Source organism: Mya arenaria, chromosome 16, assembly GCF_026914265.1.
Source record: "Mya arenaria isolate MELC-2E11 chromosome 16, ASM2691426v1".
In the NCBI taxonomy this organism is placed as follows: Eukaryota; Metazoa; Mollusca; class Bivalvia; order Myida; family Myidae; genus Mya; species Mya arenaria.
In genome coordinates this window covers 22,845,532-22,872,806 of record NC_069137.1, presented here as the reverse complement: position 1 = coordinate 22,872,806, position 27,275 = coordinate 22,845,532, and the positions used below count along the sequence as shown (strand labels likewise).

At 33.9% G+C, this 27,275-nt stretch overlaps 1 protein-coding gene across 1 annotated transcript; it reads left to right on the top strand.

Annotated features, from left to right (window-relative positions):
* On the top strand, positions 1 to 26,434 carry LOC128222198 (uncharacterized). The gene is made up of 7 exons (XM_052931108.1): positions 1 to 170; positions 4,304 to 4,806; positions 4,996 to 5,154; positions 12,550 to 12,703; positions 13,448 to 13,516; positions 14,437 to 23,530; positions 23,899 to 26,434. Exons 2-6 carry the CDS (start codon positions 4,315 to 4,317, stop codon positions 16,830 to 16,832), a joined length of 3,270 nt encoding a protein of 1,089 aa, XP_052787068.1. The 5' UTR covers positions 1 to 170; positions 4,304 to 4,314; the 3' UTR covers positions 16,833 to 23,530; positions 23,899 to 26,434.
* The last annotated feature ends 841 nt before the right edge of the window (positions 26,435 to 27,275 follow it).

Here is a 27,275-nt window from a genome sequence, read left to right as displayed (position 1 = left end):
TGCGCATATATATCGACAACAAATTCGCCCAGCCGCGATGGAGTGACACGTTGTATTATCTAGTTGTATATAGTGAGCTCAAAATAATAATAAATATGAGGGATATAGAAAAAACTCTAAGTGCGTTTTAATATGTGTAAATTAAGTTAAGAGCGTCCTTGATACAAACAGTGAGTAGTTTTATTGTATTAATTTCTTAAACTGAAAAAGCAGGAACTGCATTTTGCCTTCAAGTAAGCTGTTTCTATTGAACTGATCAGAGAGGTTTCACTCAAAATCTAGCGTTAATTGTGTGGTGTTTAATATGAAATGTTATAGAAATGATTTAGTTGAAAACATATAGTGCTGTTTTTATGTATGCAACGTAAACGGAAATACTATATTGTTATCAATTAGGTGATTTTATATTGCCTCATTTATTTGTCCAATGTTAGGTGTATTTGCCTGAGCCCGAAAGGGCAAATACAAATACAGCTGACCGAGGTCAAATAACTCGGCCAATATGAAATCACCTAATTATTAATTAATACGTATTTTACTAATAAAGTATTACGAATGGTATGACATTGTGGTTAAAGACATTATAATAACTTACCTTAAGTTCACATCGAAGCCGTTTTTATACCTTATTCATTCAGTGTGTCTCCTTTTCTAGACTTGACTTTGCTGATTTTGACATGCATCCTTAAAATGACATTGCACATACGTATGAATAAAGCACTATACAGTGCAAGGATACATGTATTTTCGTCCTAAGTTCGTAATTCGTTTGCCAAAACGTCAAATATTTCACCTACGTCGTCCATTTTGTCGGTGTACAAAAACAAAATAGTCGTAAAATCCACCAACGGGTTTAATAGTATTGTAATATCAAACCAAAAAAAGGTCGTTAAAGCAGTTAATAGGCTAGTAATTCCAAATAGGTTTATACGATGCAACATTTTCAAAACAGTCGGAAAACGGAAAAATGGCGACCTTTTAAAATAATTTCCAGCATGTTTCTCATATAAGGCGAGTTTGACAGCCAATGAAAATGGTCCATCTCTCAAATCCTATATTAGGCGAGTTTTGTAGCCAATCAAAAGCAGGAGTCTCATATTGGCCGAGTTTGGTTGATATTGGCCGAGTTTGGTCGGTTTGTCAGATATTGGTACCTCGATTGTCCCCGTATCGCGTCATATACGTAATAGCGTATTATTAAAATTCTGAAACATCTATAAATGGTCATATGCAATGGAAGAGAAACCGAGATTATCTGCAATATTTTATATTTAAATTAGTATATTTTAATTCATTATGATTTGAAAGCAGTACGCGAAATTGAGGGTGAACGTATACGAAGGAATCTCATCCACGCCTCACCCTTACTCCCATCACCCCCGACCCCAACCCCTGGAATCCCGAACACCGCTGGAATTCCGTACGATTTCCAGAATACCGCATTATTTTGAATTGGAATCCAAAAGTTTTAACTCACGCGTAGCAGGACGTTTACAAATATGTCGGCCTTTATTGTTATATGTTAATTAGTCTTTATAAATGCATCAAAAGAGTAGTTATGCAGGTTTTCTTTTCGCAATGATAAAATTTTTACGGTTTGTTTGTAATAAGAAGTCCGTTTGTTAGTGTGAATTAAGTTTTAAAAAAACAGACACAGTTTGTTCTATAAGTGAAATCTATTGTCATTAAACAAAAGGTGCAAAATACCACCCCCAACTGGATCTGAAAAGGCTGAGTCACACAAAGAGGTTTTTAGCAATAATAGTATGCTCAATTCACATTACACCTTTTAAAACAACTATCTTAGGCCGAAGTCACACTAGGCCTTTGATAACAACATGTTAAAGCCCGAGTCACACTAGGCTTTTAATAGAAACAATTGAAAGTAAAAAATAAAGTCATAAAGTGAAATGATCTTAGTTACATATTTTCAGATGTTGGAAGCAACGTCTTTGATCCTTTAAAACAGACCCCGGTTTAAGGTCGCTGGCAAAGCTACGTTCATCAATCATTCTAGTCACTTATATATTATGCAATCCATGGTTTAGTTTGGTTTGCACGTCGGTCAACAGGGTAAAAACATTATCGTCACCAACTAACTTATATTTTATGGTCACGCTGCGCTGATGCACTCGTGTACAATTTTAACACCAAAGGTGGAAAGCTGATTTGCTGACCAAAATTTGTTGGCGAAATATATACTGGGTTTAAACGTGTATTCTTTCTACATAGACTCATTTAAATGTTTACTTCCTTAACTATCACCAACATTCACATCGTTATGGGCATTTTAATGTCGACTTCCAATACATTCAACGTTAAAACCATGGTTATAGGATACTTACTTTCCCATTTTAATACAACTTTTGGTGAAATATATTGTTGTAACAAAGACAAACACAAGAAAACCTAGCTTCACTAATGAAAGTATTATATTATTTCCACCTGTAGTGTTACTAATGGAAACAGTCAATTTGGTTTACCTGCTTTATCAAGCGACATTGAATCTTGATAGTTCTTCTCATTTGATATTCAGATATCGTTTAAAAAAGACCCTTCATAGAAGGTATGGTAAGATAAACTTGTAATTAGGGTTTGCCTACGCCTTGTCGACTACATATCCTCAAATTTCAATGTACAATGTACTTCAAGAATAAAAAGTATGTTCACCCTTCATTCAAAGTCAAATATTAAGCGGCATATTTACCTTTAAATTATATTAAATAACATTTCACTCTTATAGTTTCTACCATTTTAGCTTGACGGTTCATGTTCCTCTGTTGAAGTGAGTATTAGATTGCAGGCTGGTTTGAAGTGTCTGCATATTACATTACAAACATTAAATCTAGCTTTTGTGTTTGATTATCCTCCATACATCTATCGTTAAAGATGTAAATGGATGGCTGAACTGAACAATTAAGATTTCTCTTTAAACCTTTATTTATATCTTTAGAAGTTATGGCTGAATTTTAAAGTCACTGGTCAAGTTCTCTTAAAACCTATATAATAAGCTGTAAAAGTTGAGGCTGAATTTCTAAGTCGTTTGTGCAAGTTCTCGTTAAGCCTATTTATGAAGCTGAAGAAGTTGAATTTGAGGTTGAATTTCAATGTCACTTGTGCAAGTTTTCTTAATACCTATGAATGAAGCTGTTGAAGTCGAAGCTGAGATGCAAAGTCACTTGTGCCACTTCTCTTTAAAGATATGTATTTAGCTGTAGAAGCTTAGGCTGAATTTCTTGTCACTTGTGCAAATTCTCTTTAAACCTATATATATTCATTTGGCACTTCCCTCTCATGCTTTAAAAAATAACTTTACCTTTTTGATGTCGTTACTCTTCGCGAAATAGTAAACGTGTAAATAAAACGTTACTATAATATACCAAGGACATGGTAGTTTAAATTACATTTAAAAAACACATGTACTCATCTCAAAATTGATTGAGCAATATCAAACAAGATCTGGCGGTTGAATGTAATATAAGATAAGTGTACCTTTTGATTTCGTTTCTCTTTACATAATTATAAACGCCTAGATAAAACGTTGCTAAAATACACCAAGGACATGGTAGTTTAAATTACATTAAAACACTCATGTATTCATCCCAAAATTGATTTATTAAATATTAAATTAATATTAAACGACATCAGGCAGTTAACTATATATTATCCAATCTAAATAACTAAAGAAGACATTTATTATTTTCAATGTATTTTTTCGCAACACCTCAATCACTATCCATATTTGTGTTTCAGTTTCTGCTTAATAATTAGTTAGTTCAATCACCTTCTACTGTCAATAATTGCAATTATGTAATGTTTAATAAGCTTACTAACACATTACTTAAATTATCAGAGATGATGTTGGTCGATCCTTGCAACATTTTTTTATCATTCCGATAATTAATTTAATTTTTAGACTTAACATGTACAGTTAAATGCATTTTTATTTTAAAATGAACACGTTTAAAAAAAAACAAGAAAAGAATAAAATGACATATAAATAAATACAGCAACCTGCAAATAGACCAATTGTTCGAGTCTCTTTAGCTTATGACGATATAATTCTATCTTTCGAAGTCGCCATTTTATGTGAAAATGTGTTCACTAAACTAGTTTAGCACCATGGAATCACATGTTATAATACACAGAAATGCCATACATGTTACCGCTATTCGATTTAAATAAAAAACATTTTCACAAAAAAACGTCCTCTTACCACTAAGCCGTGCTCTTTAAGAATTATGAATAAGGAACCATATAAACGCAAAAAACGTATCGTAGTTTGGTAAAATTTACTTTTCAGAAGGATACAATATGGCTGAGAGTATCGAGACAAGACACGAGAACTGGCTGAGAGTAGTCTGGGGACTCCTGTACGTGAGAAAAGGACTTCAGGGATACGCTGATACAAAAGGAAAGCAACAGTACCAAACTTTTATAAGCAGTGTAAATGCAAAGTGTAATAACCAAACATGTGATCAATGTCAAATCAACAGTAAATGCCAAAATGGCAAGACTAAAGTGACAGGAAAATCCAAATTCAGGCCAGCCCATTTCTGTGATGCAATGTACAAAGAAATACAAAGTAATCATGCTAGAAACAATCCATTCTGGATGAATACAGATTCTACAAAGTGGCAGGATCAACACGTCGGTTACTGGGAGGTGGCCAAGTGTTATCTTAGTTCAGCTGGCTACTTTGACAAAATGGGGGCGGGTCAGATAGATGCTTCAGGACTGTTAAGCATCTGTATAAACAGTTCGTTTATCAAACAACACATTACAAATATTCAGCGATTTGAAGAGGCAAGCATACTTTATTAAATAACACACTTTATACGTGTATATATAACAACATGTATTCCATACTATCATTTCTGATATCGATGTATATATATATTTTTTTCCCAAAACACGCTCATAACATTCAAGTTTGTTAAACATGAACAATATAGTAATTTCTATATAATATTATTATATTTATATACCTATTAGGTGCGAGACATAAGGAACAAGACCCTGCATGACGCCCACTATGAGCTGGATGGACAGACAGCAGACGACTGCCTGGACAAGATGATTACTGTTCTTCAGGACCCACAAGAACTCATACATGATACATTTGCTCAGCAAGCTGCTCATGCCATAAGAAATGTACGAAGTTGTACTTATCATTATTTTAATTATATCGCATTACTTTCATATACTAGCGTTACCTCGTAATAAATAGGAATTCAATTAACGACCTCCAATTTGTGTTTGCAAATCCTAGATTTCGCAAACTCAAGTACCCTTTAAATACGGTGTAATCGAATACTGGTCTATACTTATTTAGAAGGCTTCATTAAGGTATGATTTTGGTGTTTTTTGTTTGCGAAATGTTTTTGGAAGTTTGTCTAATTGACCCGCCAACTTCGGGCCCCAGCGGGGTTTTTGCAGAAAAACACGAGGTTTTTCACTAACCCAGCTTTTGAAAAACGGGAGAAAAATCCCGCGGGGTTTCAATAATACACGATTCAAGTTATTTTAGCTCAAAACAACATCTTATATCAAAAGGAGCATTATGCTTCGACACCGGAAGTGAAATAACGCGAAACAAAAAAAACCCGCTTTTCAGTACGGGGTTTTTCTCCTGCGGGATAAAACTCCAAGATTTTACCGATAATGCAAAATCCGTAAAAAACCCACTTCTAAGCTATTATATTATTGTTATGGTGTTAATTATCACTTGTTTAAGGATTTTGAAATACTTGCTTTTTATTTAAAGAACAACAGAAATTTTATGAATGTTTTTTTACGGGAGAAAAACCCAGCAAAACCTGTTTTGACTATTTATGATTTAAAACGCGATTATTGCACTTTATTTAAAGCAAAAACAAAGGTTACAACATATGTATCTTATATGTTTAATATAACAACCATGTTAGTTATGTAAATGATATTATTAAAGGTAATTTAACTAATTTCGAAACTTATGAAATAGTGTAATGTAACCTTTTAAAAAAATAATAATCTTCCTTTTTTAACCGTCTTTAAAAATAATGCAGGAATGAAAAACTATACGTGACGTTAAAGAGTTGTAACGTTAAAAAGATGATATTGCTTAAAATTGTTTAATTATTGGTACTTAAAATTGTTTAATTATTGGTACTTGAATCTGACTTTAAACCGGTTTAACACAAACATACAATTACAATAATCAATACCAGGGTACATGTATCATGCTGGAAAATTACGAATGTGGCAGACGAATTATTTTGTTTTTCATAGAAGATAAACAAAGTCATCAAGCTTTGCAGAACGATGAATCAGAATGACTGAATGACACTAAGTTTTGCAAAATGGATATATCCCTAACTTCCATGGTAAGTCATATATATTTAAATTATTTTATTCTATTGCATTTTTGTGTGGCTTGTTGAATATGTATCAGCTAAGAACACAGGTAGATCTACTTGACACAAACAATTTTAATAAGAATAGCTTAATACACTTACCCCATATTTAAGGCGATTATTGATTATGTGACTTGCACCTGTGGCTAAGAAGTAGGACAACTCTTGGTTATGCACCAGTCAGTTGTAAACCCCCCACCCCCCCCCGGTCCAGGGAATGGCAGGGACTTTGACTTTCGGTCCAGCTAAGCCCGGGCAAAGGCCCATTTTCCCCAGCTATCCCCGGTACACACCCAGTCTCGGGTAATCACGGCCTCCCCAGTTCCTGAGAATAGAGGGGACTTTGACTTTCTGTCCAGCCAAGCCCGGGTAAAATCCGTGTCCTGCAGGGACGAATTGCCGGTAAAATCCCTGCCAAATGATCCCGTACCCCAAGGACCCTAGGTAAGGCCTCCGGTAATCACAGCCTTCCCAGGTCCAGAGAAAAGCGGGGACTTTGGCTTTCTGTCAAGCCAAGCCCGGGTAAAATCCTTGTCCTGCGGGGACAAACTGCCGATAAAATCCCTGCCAAATGATCCCGTACCCCAAATAATTGTACGTTGACAGATTTTTTTATGATTTTTGATATGGCAAATCCTTAATGTAAAAATTGTTTTGTACCAAAAGTGGGTAGTTGTTCCGGGTTAAAGCATATTGCGTCCATTAAATACCATAAAAACAAGTAATATTACCAGAGTATGTTATTTTATATTAGTTCCTTACACAAAAAATAAGTATCCAACGAATAATTATGAGTTTGATGTTGTCTGTGTCAAGTCAACTTTCATTTTATTGAAAAGGTAAATGTGTTTTAATGCATTAAATGCTTGTTTTGTGCAAAATAACTTCTTTTACATGTATGGTAAATTATGAATATAAACCTTTATGATCAATTTCAACCATAAAATACTGCACTTAATACAATTTCAGTATTTTTCAAACACCTCCGGTTTTTACACAAACCCGTTTAGACATTAGGGATTGGAAGAAACCCGTATAACATGTCTATTATTTTAGACTTGTACCCCAAGGACCCTAGGTAAGGCCTCCGGTATTCATGGCCTCCCCACCCTCCTAAAAAAACGGTGAGAAAAAAACAACATTATTATTAAAAGTATTTATTTTTTTCATGAAAGTCTTTTGCCTGTAATTTCGCATTCAACATCCTAATGCAATATAAACTGTCATGATCTGCCCCCAGATTTCAGATTTAGTAAGTTTCTTATGACACAGACAACAGTTTTGCCTATATGATCTGCAGGTTGGCGCATGATTATTATATATTAATGGCATATCTAGCTGACTGCAGTGGTCAAAATTGACACCAGCCCAAATTTTATTTAGCAGGGCTTGATAAAAAAATTAATGCCAAGCATTAGTGTTAGTAGTCGGGCTTGTACCTTCAAAAGTCTAATTGGATGACTGACTCAGTATGTGCATGTTTTGACATATTTTTGTTACTGTTTGGACTTTCTGGTAGCATAGTTGTGCTTGTTAGATGTAAAATTCTTCCCTCAGAAAAAATGTATCCATGGTGTGTGTTTTTCCATGTAAATGTCATTATAACTATAGCTATAGTATATGTCACTGTTATATTGGTCTAAATAACTGTTTCAAAGATGTGATTACTTTCAATGTACCTGTCCTCAGAATTATTAATTTGTAAGTTGTATACATGAATGTAATGTCTGTTCGTGAATAGCTGTTCCCATGGGGTGTATCTCTTCATTGTACTAAATGTCCTTATAACTTTTACTATAGTATATGTCAGTGTAATGTTCGTCCTTGAATAACTGACCCCATGGCAAGTGTCTTTGTAATGTGTACCATACATTTTAGAATGACTATTGTGATTATTACTATATATTGAAATTCAAATGTAATGTCCGTCCCTGAATAAATGTCACTATAGTGTCATTTTTTGTTATAAAGTACATTTTAGAATAACTATTTATACTATATTGTATGTAATTGTAATGCTTGTCCCTGAATAACTGTCCCCATGGTGAGATTCTTTGTAGGTACATTTGAGAATACCAATTTCTGGAGTGTGTGTCAATGTTATGTCCGTCCCTGAATAACTGTCACCATTGGGTGTGTCATTACAATGTACATGTCAGAATTACTATTACTATAGTATAATGTCATTTAGTCAATGTATGTTTGTCCCTGAATAACTGTCCCAATGGTTCAATTCTATATAAAGTAAATGTCAGGATAATTATTAGTATATGGTTTTTGTCAAGTGTGATGTCTGTCCATAGATAAGTCTCCTCATGGTGTGTGTCTTTGCAATTGTCATTTAAGAATAACTATAACTATAGTGTATGTCAATTAAGTCTAGTCAATGTAACATATGTCCCTGAATAGCTCAGTCCTCATGGCGCTTGTCTTAAAATGTTAATATGTCAAAATAACTAGTACTTATAAAAGTGTATACATCAATGTAATGTCCGTCCCTGAATAACTGTCCCCATGGCATTTGTTGTTACAATGATAATGGCAGAATAACTATTCCTATAATGTATGTCAATGAAATGTCTATCCCTGAAATCCCTGTCCCCATGGTGTGTGTCTTTACAATTTTCATATCAAAATAACTATTTTTATAGTGTATGTCAATGTAATGTCCGTCCCTTATTAACTGTCCCCATGGGGTATGTCTTTGCAATGTTCATAAATTTCAGAATAACTATTTCTTTATAGTGTATGTCAATTTAGTGTGACAGGCCCTGATTAACTTTCCCCATAGTGTGTGTCTTTGCAATGTTCATTTCAGAATTACTATTTCTATAGTGGTGTTAATGTAATGTCCGTCCCTGATTAACTGTCCCCATTTAGGGATTCTATGTAAAGTACACATCAGGATAATTAATTACTGTATTGTATATCAGTGTTATGTCTGTCCCTAATTAAGTCACCCTAAGGGTGTCTGGTGTGTGTCTTTGCAATGTTCATGTCAGAAATACTATTAGTATAGTGTATGTAAATGTTATGTCCGTCCCAGAGTAACTGTCACCATGTAGCGATTCTGTGTAAAGTACATGTCAGGATAACTAATTACTATATAATTGTATGCCAATGTTATAGCCATGAATAAGTCTCCCCATGTATGCACCAGTCAATTGTATCCACGCTCCCCCCCCCCATACAGGTCCGGGGGTATACCGGGGATAGCCGGAGAAAAGGGCCGTGTTTTTACTTTCCAGGTGTTCCCGCAGGGCCGGGTTACCGCGGTGGTTTTGTCATAGGGCCAAATTAAGCCAAGATTGGGCCTTATATAGAGTCTCTGGGGTGCGGGGGCATTTGGCCGGGGTTTAACCATCAGTTCGTCCCCGCAGGGCGGGGATTTTACCCGCGGTCGGCTGGATTGAAAGTCAAAGTCCCGGCTATTCCCCGGACCTGAGGGGGCTGTGGTTACAATTGACTGGTGAATTATATTGTCAGTCCCTAAATAAGTCTTCCCATTGGCGTGACTGTCATGGTAATGTACATGTACCGGTAATTATTACTTTAGTATATTATTTTAAAACTAACAGTAGGATGTCAAAATGACTTAATTAATTACACCATGATAAATGATAATATATCATGAGTGGATGGTACTATGAAATTGCAGACACTAATACTATTTTTTTTAGTTGAAAGATTTTACTATTGTTAAAGTGACTGGAATAAACAGAATTTATGATGAAATGGGTTTCATTTTCCTACATGCCTTGGCGAAACAAAATAATCCGCTGAGTTCTCTCCATTCCTTGAAGCTGTCAAATAAGTTCACATTTGGATTATATATATCTTAAATATATATGTCTAATGTCTACACTCATGCACAATATTTTGCTAAGAATTGGGCGCAAGTCCGCTAACGCGTTCACAGGGGGTACTTTGAATAACTGGGGAATAGCACAGTAGCGCCCCTAGTGTGCCTCCTTGTTTTCAGTTCCTACTGAACGATTACTGTTGGTCAGCCTTAGAGTATTTGAGGTTGGCTGATGTAGTTTTTTCAACAGTTAGAGACTTCTGTTCAGGATTTCCACTCCTTTATTCTAAGAAAAGTGTTCCTTTTAAATCAGCGATAACAAATAACACAATTGCAATTGCAAATCCAGTATGATTTAAGTCTATTTCATGTATAGTTATATGAATTTTTCATATGTGGCAGGTCTATTTTAGAAGTCTTTTGTTTATAATTGTCTCTGTGGCTGCATTTATGCCACTCTGATCCTGTTGTTGTTGAGATAATGAAGATAAAGTTCTCTTTTAACAAAAAGTCCACAAATAGAAAATAGTAGGAGAGAACATAATTAAACTTTTCCAAAAAAAAGTTCTTTATCAAGATATGGAAAGGGCCCTTATAATAACCTAATTAAACTTAAAATTAAAATCAAAAAAGTAAGACTTGTTAATTACTCTAAAATCTAGGTGTTAGATGACATTAAAGCTGCACTCTCGCAGATATATACCATTTTGACAACTTCTTTTTTGTTGAACACCCTAATCCATACTGTTTTACCAACCCTTTAACATTCAGTATAAAACATTGTGGACACAGGGTATAGATTACAAAAGTATTACATTAGTATTAAATGGGTTGTGTCACTTGTGTGTGTGTCCATGGGGGGAAGATTTTTGTTAAGCAAAAAAAAATTGTAGTCATTAATGGTATTTTTCATAGACAATAAAATAATTATAGATAATTATTAAAGCTGCACTCTCACACATTGAACGTTTTGACAACTTCTTTAATTTTTGTCATGGAACCTGAAAGTGCATTCAAACCATTCATATAAGACTGCTGACAAAAAATAGTCACAGATTTTTTCTTTATAAGTTAAAATTTTATGTTTCATGCATTTTTCTTGAACCGTAAGAAACGGTTTATAGAGATAAAAGATAAGTTTTCTGACTGAAATTTAAAAATCTGCTATCATATGTTTTGACAGCAGTCTTTAACCACTGGTTTCAAGATACCAATAATGGGTAATTCGAAGACAAAAAATAAAAAAATCTGTTAAAACGGCAAAACTGTGAGAGTGCAGCTTTAAAATGTTAAGTGGCAGTGAAGGGGAGTGGGTTTTGGGGTTAGTTATCCATTATTTAAACGAAATTATATATCACTTGGTAGTTCTTAAATGAAATTTTAAAGTCTTAAATGAAAGTGATCATGTAGACAATAAATAAACTGGAAGATCACTGATGGCTATAACGGCTGTATATCGACGATGCCGACGGTTACAAACAACTAATTATTAAAATCTGATTTTTTTTTATTAAAAACACATGTTAACTTAATATTATTGACTCAATATAAATATGTAAAATAACTTCACTTCCTTAACAACATCCAACCGCTGGAAATTGATATGGCTTTTGTCGGTGTTTTTTTTTTTTCGTTAAATAGCATTCCTGATTTTTGCTGGGTTTTTCTCCCGTAAAATATGCATTAAATTAATAGATTTCTCAAATGAAAGAAATGACTCTAGAATAGTCATTCAAATTAGTATTTACATTAAAGTAATGTATAAAATCTCAAAAACATAAAGCTTGAATTGATTTTTTTTCTGCTAAAATGTAGGAATTTTATCCCGCAGGAGAAAAACCCCGTACTGAAAAGCGGTTTTTGTTGCTTCGCGTTTTTTCACTTCCGGTGTCGAAGCATAATGTTTCTTTTGATATAAGATGTTGTTTTGAGCTAAAATAATTTGAATCGTGTATTATTGAAACCCCGCGGGATGTTTCCCCAGCTCTTGAAAAACGGGAGAAAAATCCCGCGGGAGTGTGAAAAACCCCGTGTTTTTCTGCAAAAACCCCGCTGGGGCCCGAAGTTGGTGGGTCAATTAGACAAACTTCCAAAAACATTTCGCAAACAAAAACACCAAAATCACACCTTAATGAAGCCTTCTAACTAAAGTATAGGCCAGTACTCGATTACAGCGTACTTGAGTTTGCGAAATCTAGGATTTGCAAACACAAATTGGAGTTCGTTAATTCTTTAAATATATGGATGAATCTAGAAGATGAACGGGAACTGTTCCTTTATATGTTGTAAATAAGAGCACGTGTACTTCTGTTAATAACTTTTTTGCTTTATCTAATAATTGCAATATTTCAGATCAAAGCCAAAATTGAAAAGACGCCGGCCATTATGACCGAGACCTTACAAAAATGGCTTCAGACAAACTTTGACGTCGACAAACATCTCAAAGAGATCGAGGGCCTGATGTATGATAGAATACGAAAGGAACTTAAAGGATTTATAGTCGATGGTAATATCAATCTCCGCAGTACTTACTTATCACTTACGTCAATGTTTCAAGAATAATTATAATTCGTCTTCAACAAGCTGCCATTGATCGTAAGCTATTAAATATTTATATATTTGTTTCTAAGTGCGTAAGGCAAGAACTAGGTGTGTTACGCCGTGGAGATTGTTTTGTTGCATTTGGAATTCAATAATTATCGTCACAGTTTATCCAATGTTAAAGACTCGGCCTACAGTATTTGATAAAAAGGTTATAGTGTTTGTAATCCACAATTATTGTAAAATAGCAAATTGCAAAACCAATCGAATAATGGACTCAGTACAAAGTTTTAACAGTTTTGATTAAATCAGTATTTTTCTTATGTTTTCTTTTTCTTGTATGTATTGGCAATTACGACACCGAAACAACCAATTATTAAGCTTTTTATTATCGTTTTCAATTGAATCTAAATTGCATCAAATTAAAAGTCATTACTGAGAATATAAACTTCAAAACCATTTAGATAATACAAAATTGTTCAATTGTTACAACCATGGTACGAAAATCTCTGACGAAACATGCAATGCTTTCATAGGACATACACTCAGGTCTTATTTATATGTGGAGGAATCACGAAACTACTTTTGATAGGGGGCATTGACTGCTGCAACATAGTTTATGAGTGTTATACATTCCAATAGTACGTACAAATTAACGTATCAACTGGCCTCTTTTGCATTGCCTTATTTAATCATTATTGCATTATAGAAGTCAAACGTGAGGTGAAACACAGTTTGAATGACAGAGGTAACAACAAAAGGAAACACAACATGGAGGGTAAGTTCGTATCCATCCACTGTCTCAGTCTTAGCTACAATCAAATAAATCCGAATACATAATTAGTGTGTTTTTAAAGCCGTATTCGAAAAATGATCTTACATTGTGCAGCATGTCGGGATAATTTTGCTGGAAAGAAAGGCACCAATGCGTCTATGGTTAAATTTAAAGACAGACAAAAATAAACTAATACAATACAAATATGTTTTTATAAAGCCCATTTTAACATCAATAGTTTTATTTCTGTAAATATAACCGTTGATTGGTTCCCATAACTCTTTGCAGTAGTTTACATAGAGTGTGAAAATAATAAACAAGAATAGGTCATTATCTAGAACACAATAGCGAATAACACTTGAATGAATCGCACAGAGTTATAATGTCCTAATTACGTAAAGGTGTCAAAAATCATTTGCAAGGATAAAACCGAACCACACCCTGACGTCATCAACGTCGTTGATTTTTATTGCACAGTTTGTGTCCTTTTTGGCCTTACATTTACTCAGTCGCACACTTATCGCTATATTGAGGGTAATGGTACTGTAAATAAATGCTTTTTTTTTTGGACTATTCTTATTATGATGCCTAGGATATAATAAAAAGGCGGCTGGTAATATTATTCTATATATTATACTACATAATGTGCAAAACTTTAGCATATTAAAATTACAATTGATATATTTCAAACAAAGAATATACACTCATATATTAGAACACTTGGTAAAGTAAAAGTTGAACAACCGGTTTGCATTTCGATAGGTTATGAAAAACAGACGTTATTATTCGCTGCGGCAGAGCATTTGATAACGGAAAACAAAAGTTCACTTAATTTTGGGTTTCACTGTAGTCGGAAAATTGTGATATGATAGTAAATATATACAATCTAACGTTAAATCTTAACACGTATGTACTCCTCTCAGATCTTCGACAACGGCTTGCCAAGTACTACCAGAAACTACTCAACAGCGCGCCAATATCTCCCCTGTTGTCGGACAAGAACGAGAGACTGGACAAGTTTTATGTCCCTCCAAAGATCGTGGAGAAAGACCCGCGTAAAGTAGGTGCGGTTGAAAAAGAGAAAGGAACACCCGTGACGGCTTACAGGCAATTGTTCTGTAAAAGGGGTGGTTTTAGGAAAAACATGTTCATGGTTGGCGAGGCCGGGATTGGAAAGTCCACCTGTGCCGCAATGTGTGCATTGAAATGGGCCAATCAGTTCTCATTAACGAATACTTTTAACGAACCTGACAAAGATCCTTTACCTCAAAACTCATTTATGTCTTTTGAGTTTAAAATGAGGTTGAAATTTAACAGCGATCTTAAACATATTTTCAATCCTGATACAAAGCAGGAAGACCAATTCAAAGATGAAACTTTCTATAAAGACATTGACGTTTTATTTCACATTACTCTTAGAGATAGCTGCGACCTCTGTGACCTCACAGACATGATACGAGATCAGCTTATCAACAGAATTTACCCACAGGATCAGAGGGACACTGCATACCTGACTATGCAAAGTGTCCTGTCCAATAACAAGTGCGTGATCATAGCCGATGGCCTGGATGAATGGACTCATCCAAATGATACTAAATGCAGCTGTCCAAAAGAAGAAAAAGTGATCCCTTACTTGGATACTACCCTAGATGCAACAGTGTTGATTACTTCACGACCTTGGAGAATGTCACAACAACGCGTTAAAGACACGAAAATAGACACGTATCTGGAGATAGAGGGAACTTCAGATACTGGTTTACTGATTCGGAGAGTATTGAAAAGTCTTAACGAAACAGTTACAGTAAAAAAAACATTGTTAGATTTCGTCAAGTTTGTTGATAGAATGAAACTCACACGTATTTTATCGGTACCTATTATATCGATGTTGCTGGTATGCTTATGGTTTGAGGGAAAACATGAATCCTGTTCTCTGTGTGACATATATGCATACACTATTGAAATGATGTTAGGGCGAAAAGCTCTCCCAATGCGTATTGTTTCGCAGAAAAATATTCCTTTCCTACGCTGTTTTCAGCAAACAGAATATGTACAAAAGTACTACAACATTGTAATGGAGATGGCAGAACTGGCTTTTACGACATTATATTCGAGCGACCAAACATCGTCCTTGGTGTTTAAGAAAGTTGACAATTTGAAGCACGATACTCTCCTGTTTGTGCTGAAGTCGGGAATCTTGCAAGAATCAAAATCAGCGTCTTTGATTAGAAAATCATCGAGTTACTCGTTCATCCACAAAACTGTTCAAGAATTCCTTGCTGCAATATACATGTCAAACCACCCAAAAGAGTTTGAAAGAGTACTTCCACTTTTTTATGAGAAGAACAATAAAATGTCGGATATTTCACAGGTTTTTATTTTCATGTGCGGTCTGAACATTAAGTTAGCAAATAAGATGTCTGTCATGATATCGAATAACATATCCAATAGTGAAAAGTTTTACTTGGCCTGTTTCATCCAGAAAACCATTGTGTCGGGTTATAAGGAGGCTAAAGCCAGTAAAGTATTAAATATTAAGTTGTCACTCTCCAGCTTTGATCTAAGGTATTGTAGCGACACCAAAATAGTGAATGAATTGCTATCAATGAACAAGTCCAAGATATGTAGTATCAAGGTCTCATCCGATATAAGCCAGGCGAAACTCCAGGAAGTATTCAGTAGCTCCACAGACACTCTTACCTGTGTTTCAATACATGACGTGGCTGGACAGTATAACCTTTCCGCGTGCAACAATCTCAAAGGCTTAACGATATTTGGATCTAAAACCACTGATATTGAGGTCAATACAAATAATTTAGAGTCATTGCATGTATATGATGTTTCGAAAACTGTTGAATGCAGTATAATGCGGTCATTAAAATATCGATCAGTGAATTTGAAATCTTTATATATAGACACCACTACAAACGTAAGTCTATTCTGTCAGACCCTTCCTCTGCTGACTAAGTTAGAAGAATTGCGCCTAGGAAGCCGTTTTAAAACGAATATGTCACGACGGATCCAAGGCTTGAACGTGTCCAGTTTAGACCTCGGTGATCACGTTCTTCTCCTACCAGCCCTCCTCCACACCGTTGAACTAGTTAATGTGACAATGACAGGGCGTTCCTTGAGGGGGCTGGTGGAGAGCCAGACAAACAGCCCTCATTCTGTGTGTTTTGTACTACGAAGGTGTACTGTGAAGCCGAAAACAGAGTATGAAGAGATTAAACGATATTTACAGACGAGTGAATATTTTTTTTTTACAATCGAGAACGATTTGTTGAGCTTTGAAGTAAAGGATAAAGAAGTAGCATTGGTATGAGTTAGGACTGACCATATTAACCATTACTTAATAACTTTGACACAAAACGTTATGAAACTTATTATGTGAATGCTTTACTATTGTTTGGTATTTCATTCATTTAAAATGTAACCATGATCACTCACAGCTGCTAATGAATATAAGGCTCAGCCTACTGTTTTACCGTTATCCTTATTACTTAGGCAGGCCTTTGTGCATATCAAAGTTGTGTTTACTATCATGAGATGTATATCGTTATTAAAAATAAAACATAGAATTAGGTTTATATACACTGACCACCCAGTTTTATAACGAATATCAAACAAGAATTTCTTGTTATATATTTTGTTTGTAGGCGTTGCCTACACTTAATCAATTGCTCAGTTCACTGTTTAATTGTATACCAATATGGAATAGACGAATGTTGATGTTAGGCATCAAAGACGCGGCTGAATGAGTTTTATTCAATATTAATATATATCTATCGATGTTCATGAAACATTCTGATTAAGTTTCATGAATATAAGACCAAACATAATGCCTCGAGTGTGTTCCATATTGGACCTAGTCACCTAATTTTTGACCCACATGAAAAATATAGATACCCAATTGGCTCAATAAAGTCATGTGACAATATATACAATAGTTCACATTCCGAATAAATACGGACATAGCCGAACTATGACGGTTTAATAAACTTTCTAGATCGTAGTTACTCGGACGTCTCCGGCATGCGTAAATTATTAAGACTGGTACCTTGCATTATCACCGATAAAATTAATGGTGTCGGGTCGATTCGGCCGAGATATCATTTCGACCTAGTCACCTAGTTTTTGACCCACATGAAAAATATCGATACCAAATTGGCTCAATAAAGTAATGTGAAAATATATACAATTGTTAACATTCCGAATAAACACGGACATAGCCGAACTATGACGGTTTAATCAACTTTCTAGATCGTAGTTACTCGGTGGTCGCCGGCATGCGTAAATTATTTAGACTGGTACCTTGAATTATCACCGATAAAATTATTGGTGTCGGGTCGATTCGGCCGAGATATCATTTCGGCCTGATCCTTTTCGGCCTACTATTATTCATTTATATTTGTTTTAAATCGTGTGAATCGCTTTGAACTTTCATTTTATATCAGTTAAATTTAAATTTTGTTCATTTCGTTATTGCGACTTATATTTGTTTGTAAAATCTTGTGAATTAAGCTTTGTACTTAATATACCATTTTATATCACTTAAATTTAAAATAGTTAATTAATGTCGTGTTAAGACACTTATATTTGTTATCCAATGCATAAATTAAACTATTATTCACAACATGCCCCTAAATTCTCACATGCTTATTTACTACCACAGCGTGTATATAAATCGTTTTCACAGAAAGTAAACTTCTAAAATAACGAACTCGTATGACCGGCGACCAGTCAAAAGAAAAACAGAGAGAATAACTTTTTTTAATTTTCTGTTTAATATTACGTTTTGGATGTTTTACACGCATCAGAACGGTTATTGACGACAAATTTTAAGTAAAGTTGAATAAGAGTTGATATCATTAACAAATATGTTTGTTCATAACTGAAATACATCGGTATACACTTCCCCATTGACAATTGCAACCATTTATCCCTCCAGGCCGCGTCTATTAACAAAGCGGTCTCATTCAAAATGATATTATGCGACAATATTGACAACAAGCAAGTTTTGTTTAAAATGATAGTTTGTGATAAGGATGATAACACAAAGTGGTACTCTTTGACAATATTAATAACAAAAAGGTCTTATTCAAATGGAACAGTGTGAATATAATGATAACAAAGCAGTCTCATTGAGAATGGTATTGCGTTTCATTAATGCATACAAAGCGGTATCTAAAATGGTATTGCGATACAATAAATAATGATAATATAGCGGTCTTATTCCGAACTTTATTGTTTGACAATAATGATTACAAAGAGGTCATATTAAATACGGGGCTTTTAATTGCTAAATCTCGTTGATATTTCCATAGATGTATATATTTTTGTCAAGTCCGCTAACGATGAGCTGATTGTCATAATGGTGGGTCGTTATATGTGCATGCATCAGTCTGTTTTTCAGAGTTTTGGCCTTAACTCGGCCATGCCTTGTAGATTTTAATAAGTTGGCACAAAAGTTCACAACGGAAAGACTGCGAGTCAGGTGCAATTCATATGGCTGCAAATAAAATGTCAAGGTCACACTTGATTACCATTTGTCACACATCATAATATTTGGGCTAGTTCAGTTTAAAACAGAGCAAGGTACTGGCGAACTTTTAAATTAAATTACATATATGTTAACTATGAGAAGGCTATGAGAAGCTGGCAAGACAATGCATCATCATTATAATATTATTCCTAGTACGTTCAAATTGTTTAACTGAAAAGATAAAACGAAGTTAAGTATATCGAAATTCAGTTAAACTTAGGATAAAAAAAAATCTTAACTGGCTCCTTATGTAACTCGCTGTGATTTACCTGCAATTTAAGACGTTTAAGGAAATGATTGGTTATTGCAACAAACTGCATACCAGTTTGATTATGCCCATTTTGTTTTAGCGCGAACTTAAAGGAGCGAAATAAGAATGATAAAGCTAGAGTTTTCAGGCGATACGGGACAAGACTGCGTTGTGAGCACCATTTGGGTACGTGAGTGCCACAATAGTATGGTTTTTGGCAGTTCTGATTCGGTTAAGACATACGGTATGCAGATGTCAAGTTCGTGAACACAAATATAGCGTATTTCAATTTCTATTAGAGCTACATCCGGTGTACACTGGGACAAACATATTGCCAACGGTGGACAATACAAATACGGACACAGGACTGAAGTATTAAACTATATGCGATTTATATCGAGGACACGTTGATAATAGTAAATAAAGGTTTATGTATGAGTAGCATCCTTGTTTGATGAGTGTAAAGTACTTATTTCAGACAAATAAATTTTTGAATGCTTAATTAAGAAATTATCAAATAAATTCTGTAGTTATGTTGATAAGCTAGCAACAGATACAATTGAAGATGTACTTGGTACACCATTGTCTTATAATCTTATTACGAATTTTTAAAATCGTTGTATAATGAATACAATTGAAATCATGAAGGCGTGCATAATTCAATGTCTCAGCACCTACTTGATGTATTGCATAGAAACTTCCTACACTGGTTTCCAACTACCCCACCTTTCTAAGTGATATAATTAGATAATTTTAGTATGTATACATTATAAAAATAATAACCCCTTATGTTTCAACTTAGAAATTATTGTTTTGCATGTAAACTTCAATTAGTCAATATCTCAGCAATTGCTTGACCTATTGCATTTTAACTCTATACAATAACTGTCAATCATTCAAAGTCCTTAATTGATCAAATCATATAATAGTCCTGCATGTAATGTAAATTATTGACCTTTTTCGACTTAGGATTTCCAGCTATTGTTATTTTCATTGCATAATAAACCTCTACCTAGCATAAAAAGCAAACAATGTATGGTATTAATCAATTTACTTACATTTTACGGATTGGAAAGTTGAATTAACTTGGATTGCATTCGATGAATCTTATAAGAAAATATAAAAAATGCATTTATTTGTTATTTTAACGAATAAACAATCACCTTAAGACAATTGACCATTTTTCAATCAAACATTTATTTGACCAATGACGTCATTCTTTTGTATGCATTTATAATGCATTGCCAAATGATATTGACAAACTGCAATAATTGCGTTAGTAACTGTTAAATTACAACGACATGGTTCTGCTCATAATACCATACAATAGAAAGCAATCGACCACATATTGAACAAAGTGTCTACGGATGGCACATTGACATATAGTAAGATAACACTGTCATAATGTATTCAAAATTTAAAAAAAAAATGTTTTGTTACAACGAATGAACACTTTCATCATAACGTTTAATCCATTCGATGAGAGCGAACAAGTGTCTGAAGAGTAACCGATGTTTGCGTAACCGATTTTGAAAAGTTATGTTAGCAATCGTACGAAGGAGCTATAAGTCGTTTTCACACAAGTCACTTCTATGCCTCAAGCATTTCAGTTGTAAAAAACAAAGACAGCACTGCCGTATAAATTTTCTCCCAAAAGTATTATATTCCAAGCTTTTAAACAAGCAAATAAACAGTAATACGTTTTATACATGTAATAAAGGATGCGTCTTCAGCAATCAATATAGCATCATGATATTGTGTCACAGGCGAGAGTTGCAGTTACATATCTATGCTTTCTTATTGCACGTATTCATGCGCCAATAAAACAAATGTTTGGTATACTTGTTGCAAATTTATTCACAAGATTGATCGACACCAGAAATAATCCGTTTTATCTCAATATATGTTTAGTAACACACGTGTTTAAACTGTTGTATATAGTTTGAGAACGAAATTATCCCATTAAATTTATTCTATTTTTCATAAAACATGGCTCCAGATTCAGACATGTATTCTATTTTAGTTTTAAGCATTATTTTCTGAATGTGTAGCATGTCTTATGTAATTACAATAAGTGAAACATTAATATATCTTGAGAGCAAGTATTATGTTAAGCAAACAACGCGTCTTATGTTGACTGAAAAGTATGCAAATGTTGACCTATTTTTGAAATAGTATAAATGATTATTTTGTCATCATAATTAATTGCAGAGTATTTGTTTACAAAAATGTTGAATTAACTTCATCTTTCTTACATACTTAACTGTTAACAGTTGTTTTTGTCAATATTGTTTACAGTTATTAAAATATAAGTTGTTGCTGAACACTAATAATAAAAAGTTAAATGTTGAGGTTTTAACGAGTCCATTCTGTAGTACCACCATCAAGTTGTGACTGGTCATTAAATTTACATTGTGGCTGGAAGTGTAGATTTTTACAGAACAATGCCCAGTGCAAACTGTTATCAATTTGACACACACTATACACCACACTCGTGTCACTCAATAAACACAACACTCATGTCACTCACTCAACACCACACTCGTGCCACACACTAAACACCACACTCTTGCCACACACTAAACACCACACTCTTGCCACATTCAGACCACCATACTACACAGTAGAACCATACCACACAATAAACTCCACACTAATACTACTTACAGTACACCAAACTTATACCACATATTATATTGAGGTAAGTCTTGAAGAATAACGTTGCGTTCGTTTTCTGCTTGAAATACAATACAATACCTGCTTAGATTATATGGAATTAACGTACTAGTGTTTATCATAGTCAGGGTCTTTATAAATAATTCTTAGTCTTCATATATCTGATATGCTTCTGGTTTGCGTGCGCTTTGTATTTGAATGATAAGAATGAACGGATGGTTTAAGATTGAGAAATAAACTCAAACAAGAGCTGTTTCGCTTGTTTATGGTGTCTAAATGCCCTGTGGGAAGTCCAACATTTTGGTCCCGAACGCGTTATCAAAGAATGTGTGCTTTTTAATACATATTTTTTTCTGTTGAATTCATCTGCTACCAAATCTCAATGCGCTTCGTTAAGGTATTAGCCATGTAATGCAACTCGGGAAACATCGGGTAACATCGACATATATCGCCACTCGCCGTAACAGATCGCGACGAACATCGGGCGTATTCGGCCTGTACCGGATGTTGCTATTTTTAGAAACAGAAGGTATTTCCCGGCTATTCATAGGTCAATAATGGAATTTCTACATCGTAGGATTTGGAAACATTGTGATGTTTTTCTCATGAATATACGTTTAAAATAAATAAACACTAAAAGTACACGCTGACAGTTGATTATGATACATCTAACAATTTGAGTCATTACAGTAAAACATGGATTATAAGTGAAATATACGCGTAAGAGAAGATTTTCTCTCGAAAAAACGAACTGTCAACAATCGGCATGGAACTGGGATATTCGTATCAAAGGACCCTGAATGTAAGTATCCTTGAGCAGTTTTGTACGTTGATGTGTTCAAAAATGTTTTTTTTTTAATTTATCTTTGGAATTCTTAAATCATTTTTATTAGCTAAATGTTTAGACAGCATGTTCATATTTTACATGTACTTCTGTACATGTTACATATTTTTATATGTACTTATGTACATAACTTATGTTTAAGATATGATATGAGTATGTAATCTTTAAATTGATTGTTTTATCTTAGAAAAATATTAGACATAAAATTTTGTTTAAAAATGATGTGTTTTGGTACGTGACCTATTTCTAACATACCACAATACATGTACATACCCGTTATTTGTTTACAAAATGCATATTTTCAAAATTAACCTGTGAAAAAAGTTGTATGTGGTTTAGGGCTTGAAGCCGCATCTGCTAGGACACTATTGACATTCATTGGCTTGGTGTAGGTCTCGTTAAAACCCCATACTGTTGTGAATCATTATCAACCATATGCACAACAACTACCATCCCTTACTCTTGGCTAAAACAGATATTAGTGCAGAATGTATAATACATGTGCATTTGTATTTTACGGTGGTAGTTTCTGCTGGTTGATAAGAAGAAGTCTAATTTCTTCCAGGCAGGAAAATGACTGAATATTACTTAGTCAACAACACTGGGTTATGAAGAATTCCAGCCAGCATTAAATACTATGTTGGATCCTTGAGAGCGGATTTGACAGCCATGTCCATCCACAAGGCAGTCGCATCTGATCGAGATGATGTGAGCATTTCATATAAAACATATTTGACTTGGTTTTTGTTTTTATAACCTACTGTATTAAATAAACAAGTGGTGGTGGTGGTGGTGGTGGTGGTGGTGGTGGTGGTGATGGTGGTCAAGTGGTGGTGGTGGTGGTGGTGGTGGTGATGATGATGATGATGATGATGATGATGATGATGATGATGATGATGATGATGATGAATTTTATTGATAAATTAAAAAAAATTCTTATATATATACATGTATGTATCAGCTTGTTGTTGTTTTTTCAATTTATATTTTATTTTGTATATGTATGGCAGTATAATTATCTACTAGTATACTAATTAGTTAGAAAGGCTTTAAAGTACAACTTTTTTCCTTTACAGCACTAAACATTCTTGATGGGTAAAGTACCTGAAGGTGCATGAAAACCAAATCAGCATTGACTCAGCATTGAGTAGTTATCATCTGTGCACACACTACAAGTACAAAGCATGGGAACAGACCAAACTTCAAATGTTGAAGAGTGTAGAATTATTGTGAAAAAAACTAATTGTTAGAATACCAATGACAAAATAAAACAGATATACATAAAGAAAACAACATTAGTTGAGAACTTTCACTCTGATATTTTTGGAGGGGCGAGCCCACTTAGTGTTCTTGTTTCTTCACATATCTTAGTTTAAAAGTACACTCATTTGTTTTAAACTCTGTATTCTGAGTTAGTATCATAAGTAAAATTCATTTATTTGAAAGAGTACATTTTATGAATAAGTCCAATTAAGCTTTATAAATTTTTACAAGAAAAAGGATGATTTTTAAGCATTTTATTAGCTATAAAAATGTATGGTAACATGACATTATGTATATTTTCTTCAAAACTGGACGGTAAACTATCATACATTGTCTTTTAAATTGTGTAATAGACATCATAGATAATATCTAAAATGATTTCAGAAGCTTGCCTTATAGTTAACTATTTTTTATGAATATTATAAAACTGCTATATATTTTCAAACATCGAAAAACTGCTCTTTTCCGAAGAATCATAAGATCAATCAAAATGATTTTTTTCCATGTTTATCAATAATATGTTCGTTTGAACTTTAGTTTTCTGTTAACTGAAGTTTATTTTACCAGAAACTGTTGTGTTTATTTCATAATCTCTGATAATGCGAAAAAAATTCAAATATAGACAAAATATTTACTTGTCGCTCTTTGTAGCCCTTGGAGTTTGGGGGTGGGTGTAATGAAACATAAATAACTTTTTTAATTCACGGTAAAAAATCTTCAAAATTTGGATAAAAGTCCCATAGTGTACCGTAATTATAACTATGTTGTCGGTTAAAGCTTTTAAAAAAGTGTGTATTACGCGGCTAATACCTTAAATGACCTAAAGGAAATAGTTGATCATTCAAATGTAAAATCATACTGGATTTCTTAATCAAAGGCGTGATTTCTTGATAGTTTTAAATACGAACATCGGGCAATTAACAATATCACCTTCAGTTAACGCCATTTACTAAATGATTAAGTACGTTAAACATGCTATTACCTCTTTGGTTTCAGTGCAATCACAACACAGATCAACGTTATCTTATTTTATTATAAGTTGTTTTACTAATTAAATTTGATCTAAGGTCAATTCGGCATACCAGGTTTTGGAATGTATTGTATGTGTTCTGTCTGTGGAACAAATGATCAGTCCATCGGTCTTGTTCTTTATTTAACTGCCGGTGAGATTAATTGTTGGACAAATGAAAAGACTCGTGGGCCTGCCATTGATATATTTGTTAAATTTTATCTCTCAAATCTAATTAAAGGTTGTAAAAAGCCTATGTTAATTTCGACTGGTAACATTAACCATGGCTTAACTGAATTCACAAACGCACCTGTAAAATATTGTTGCATAAAATTGCAAGGATAAAAATAACAAACTTACTTCAATGAAAAATGAATTGCAGTTTGTTTTAAAGTCATTGATAAGGAAAAAATGGTTATTTTAAAACAACCCAAATGTTAATCAAATTGGGCTCTTAGTAAAAACTGTTATTGTTCCATTTAACATGTAACAGACCGTATGCTTTAAAACTTACTTTTTCTTTATGGCGTGATTCTGTGTGTTTCGGGCCAGGTGTTTTAAACCCAATATATATCATCTACACAGCAGAAAGACGATCAATCCGTAGGACTAGTATTTTGTCTAAATGTAAATAAAATATGACAAAGCACATTCCAAACAGTCAATGTAACGTTTAAATACTTACTTAGCTAGTTTTTGTATTTTCTTCCAACCGGCACTGCTCAGGTCAACCTTTTAGTGGCATGACTGTGTTCTAAGTTAGAAAAAAAGCATAAATGTTATGTAATAAAAATGTATGTATATCCTGGTAAAATATTTGCCATCTAGTTATTTTGTTTTCATTGAATCCTATTTCAATTTAGGATTAACTTACAATATATACAGCATTTTTTTAAATATTTAACAAGAGTAAATAAGAAAATTCTTGTTTCCACAATACGTGAAAAGCAAATTACTATTGGTAAACGCATTATGACACCAACTCTGCAACTGGAATATTTAAACTGTATACTCAAGGTTTATATAAAATGCAGCTGTATCAATTCAAGAAAACCTACCCGATAGTTAGTGCAGTTTATTGTATAGATTTCTTTCTACGAACTAGTATAACTATAGGAAGACATGTCAAAAGCAAAAAAAAATCAACAAACTCTTGTGGAAATACAGATGGATGATGTTTTAGAGATACATCTGTTTGTAGTGCCCCGCATTTCAATGTTTTACATTTTTTGTTAATATTACTTGAATCAAATTTTCACCATTGTTATCAAGCAAACATGATAAACAATGTTTTTCTTAAAATATAGTTTTATTCCAAACGGTGTTATTATAGAGATATGCCTCAGGAAATGTACAATCCGATAAATAAATAAAAATACCATCATTTTGAGCCTTTTATTCGGTAAAAAAGAAGTAGCTTGTGTGTTTTTAATGTTCCGTTGTGGTCAATACTTATTTACACTTTCCTACAACTTAGTAAGTTGTGCCAATGATATACTTTATCGTTCCAATGACTTAATAACAACTTAGTTATGTCGTGACAAAGACTTACTGCATCGTTCATATCAGTCAGTAATCTAGCATCCACACGGCAGACTTACTCGTTTACACGTCTGAATTACGATGGCGGCCACGACTTAGTTATGTCATAGACACAACATACTAACTCGATTACACGACAATATATTTTTCGCGACCACGACTTACTATCTCGTTCCTACGACAAACTCTAGGATACCGCATTTTAAACTTGGTGATTTATCGTTTCCGATCATGTAACCAGTGCTGGAAAAACCCGTCCTACCCCACTCCCCCATGTAAGATGAGTCACGCGCAACAACGCGCCACATCTTATTTCTTTTAATGTATCGTTAATTAAAAGTATATAATACGCCATTTCAATAAAGCACAATCAAAATATAAGAATGCAAGACCTTTAATCAAATATAAAAATAAACAATCGTAAAAACACGATTTCTATAGGAACAATTTGACGTCAATAGTGATTAAAAATTACTGCGCTTAATGACGTCAGTAAACAACGTCGCACGCGCATTTTGGTGAAATATGCAAAGGCGCGTTTTCTACGTCAATTGTTCCAAAAAAATAGAATAACTAGTCCCGCTGGTGTTTCTAACGAAATATGAAATATGAAAGACGGACATTGTTGATTATAGTTCA

Excerpts from the sequence above, each read along its gene's own strand:
- LOC128222198 (XM_052931108.1), top strand. The coding sequence starts at position 4,315 with ATGGCTGAGAGTATCGAGACAAGACACGAGAACTGGCTGAGAGTAGTC. Across the intron at positions 4,807-4,995 it reads ATATTCAGCGATTTGAAGAG|GTGCGAGACATAAGGAACAA; the intron begins GCAAGCATACTT and ends TATACCTATTAG. Across the intron at positions 12,704-13,447 it reads TAAAGGATTTATAGTCGATG|AAGTCAAACGTGAGGTGAAA; the intron begins GTAATATCAATC and ends ATTGCATTATAG.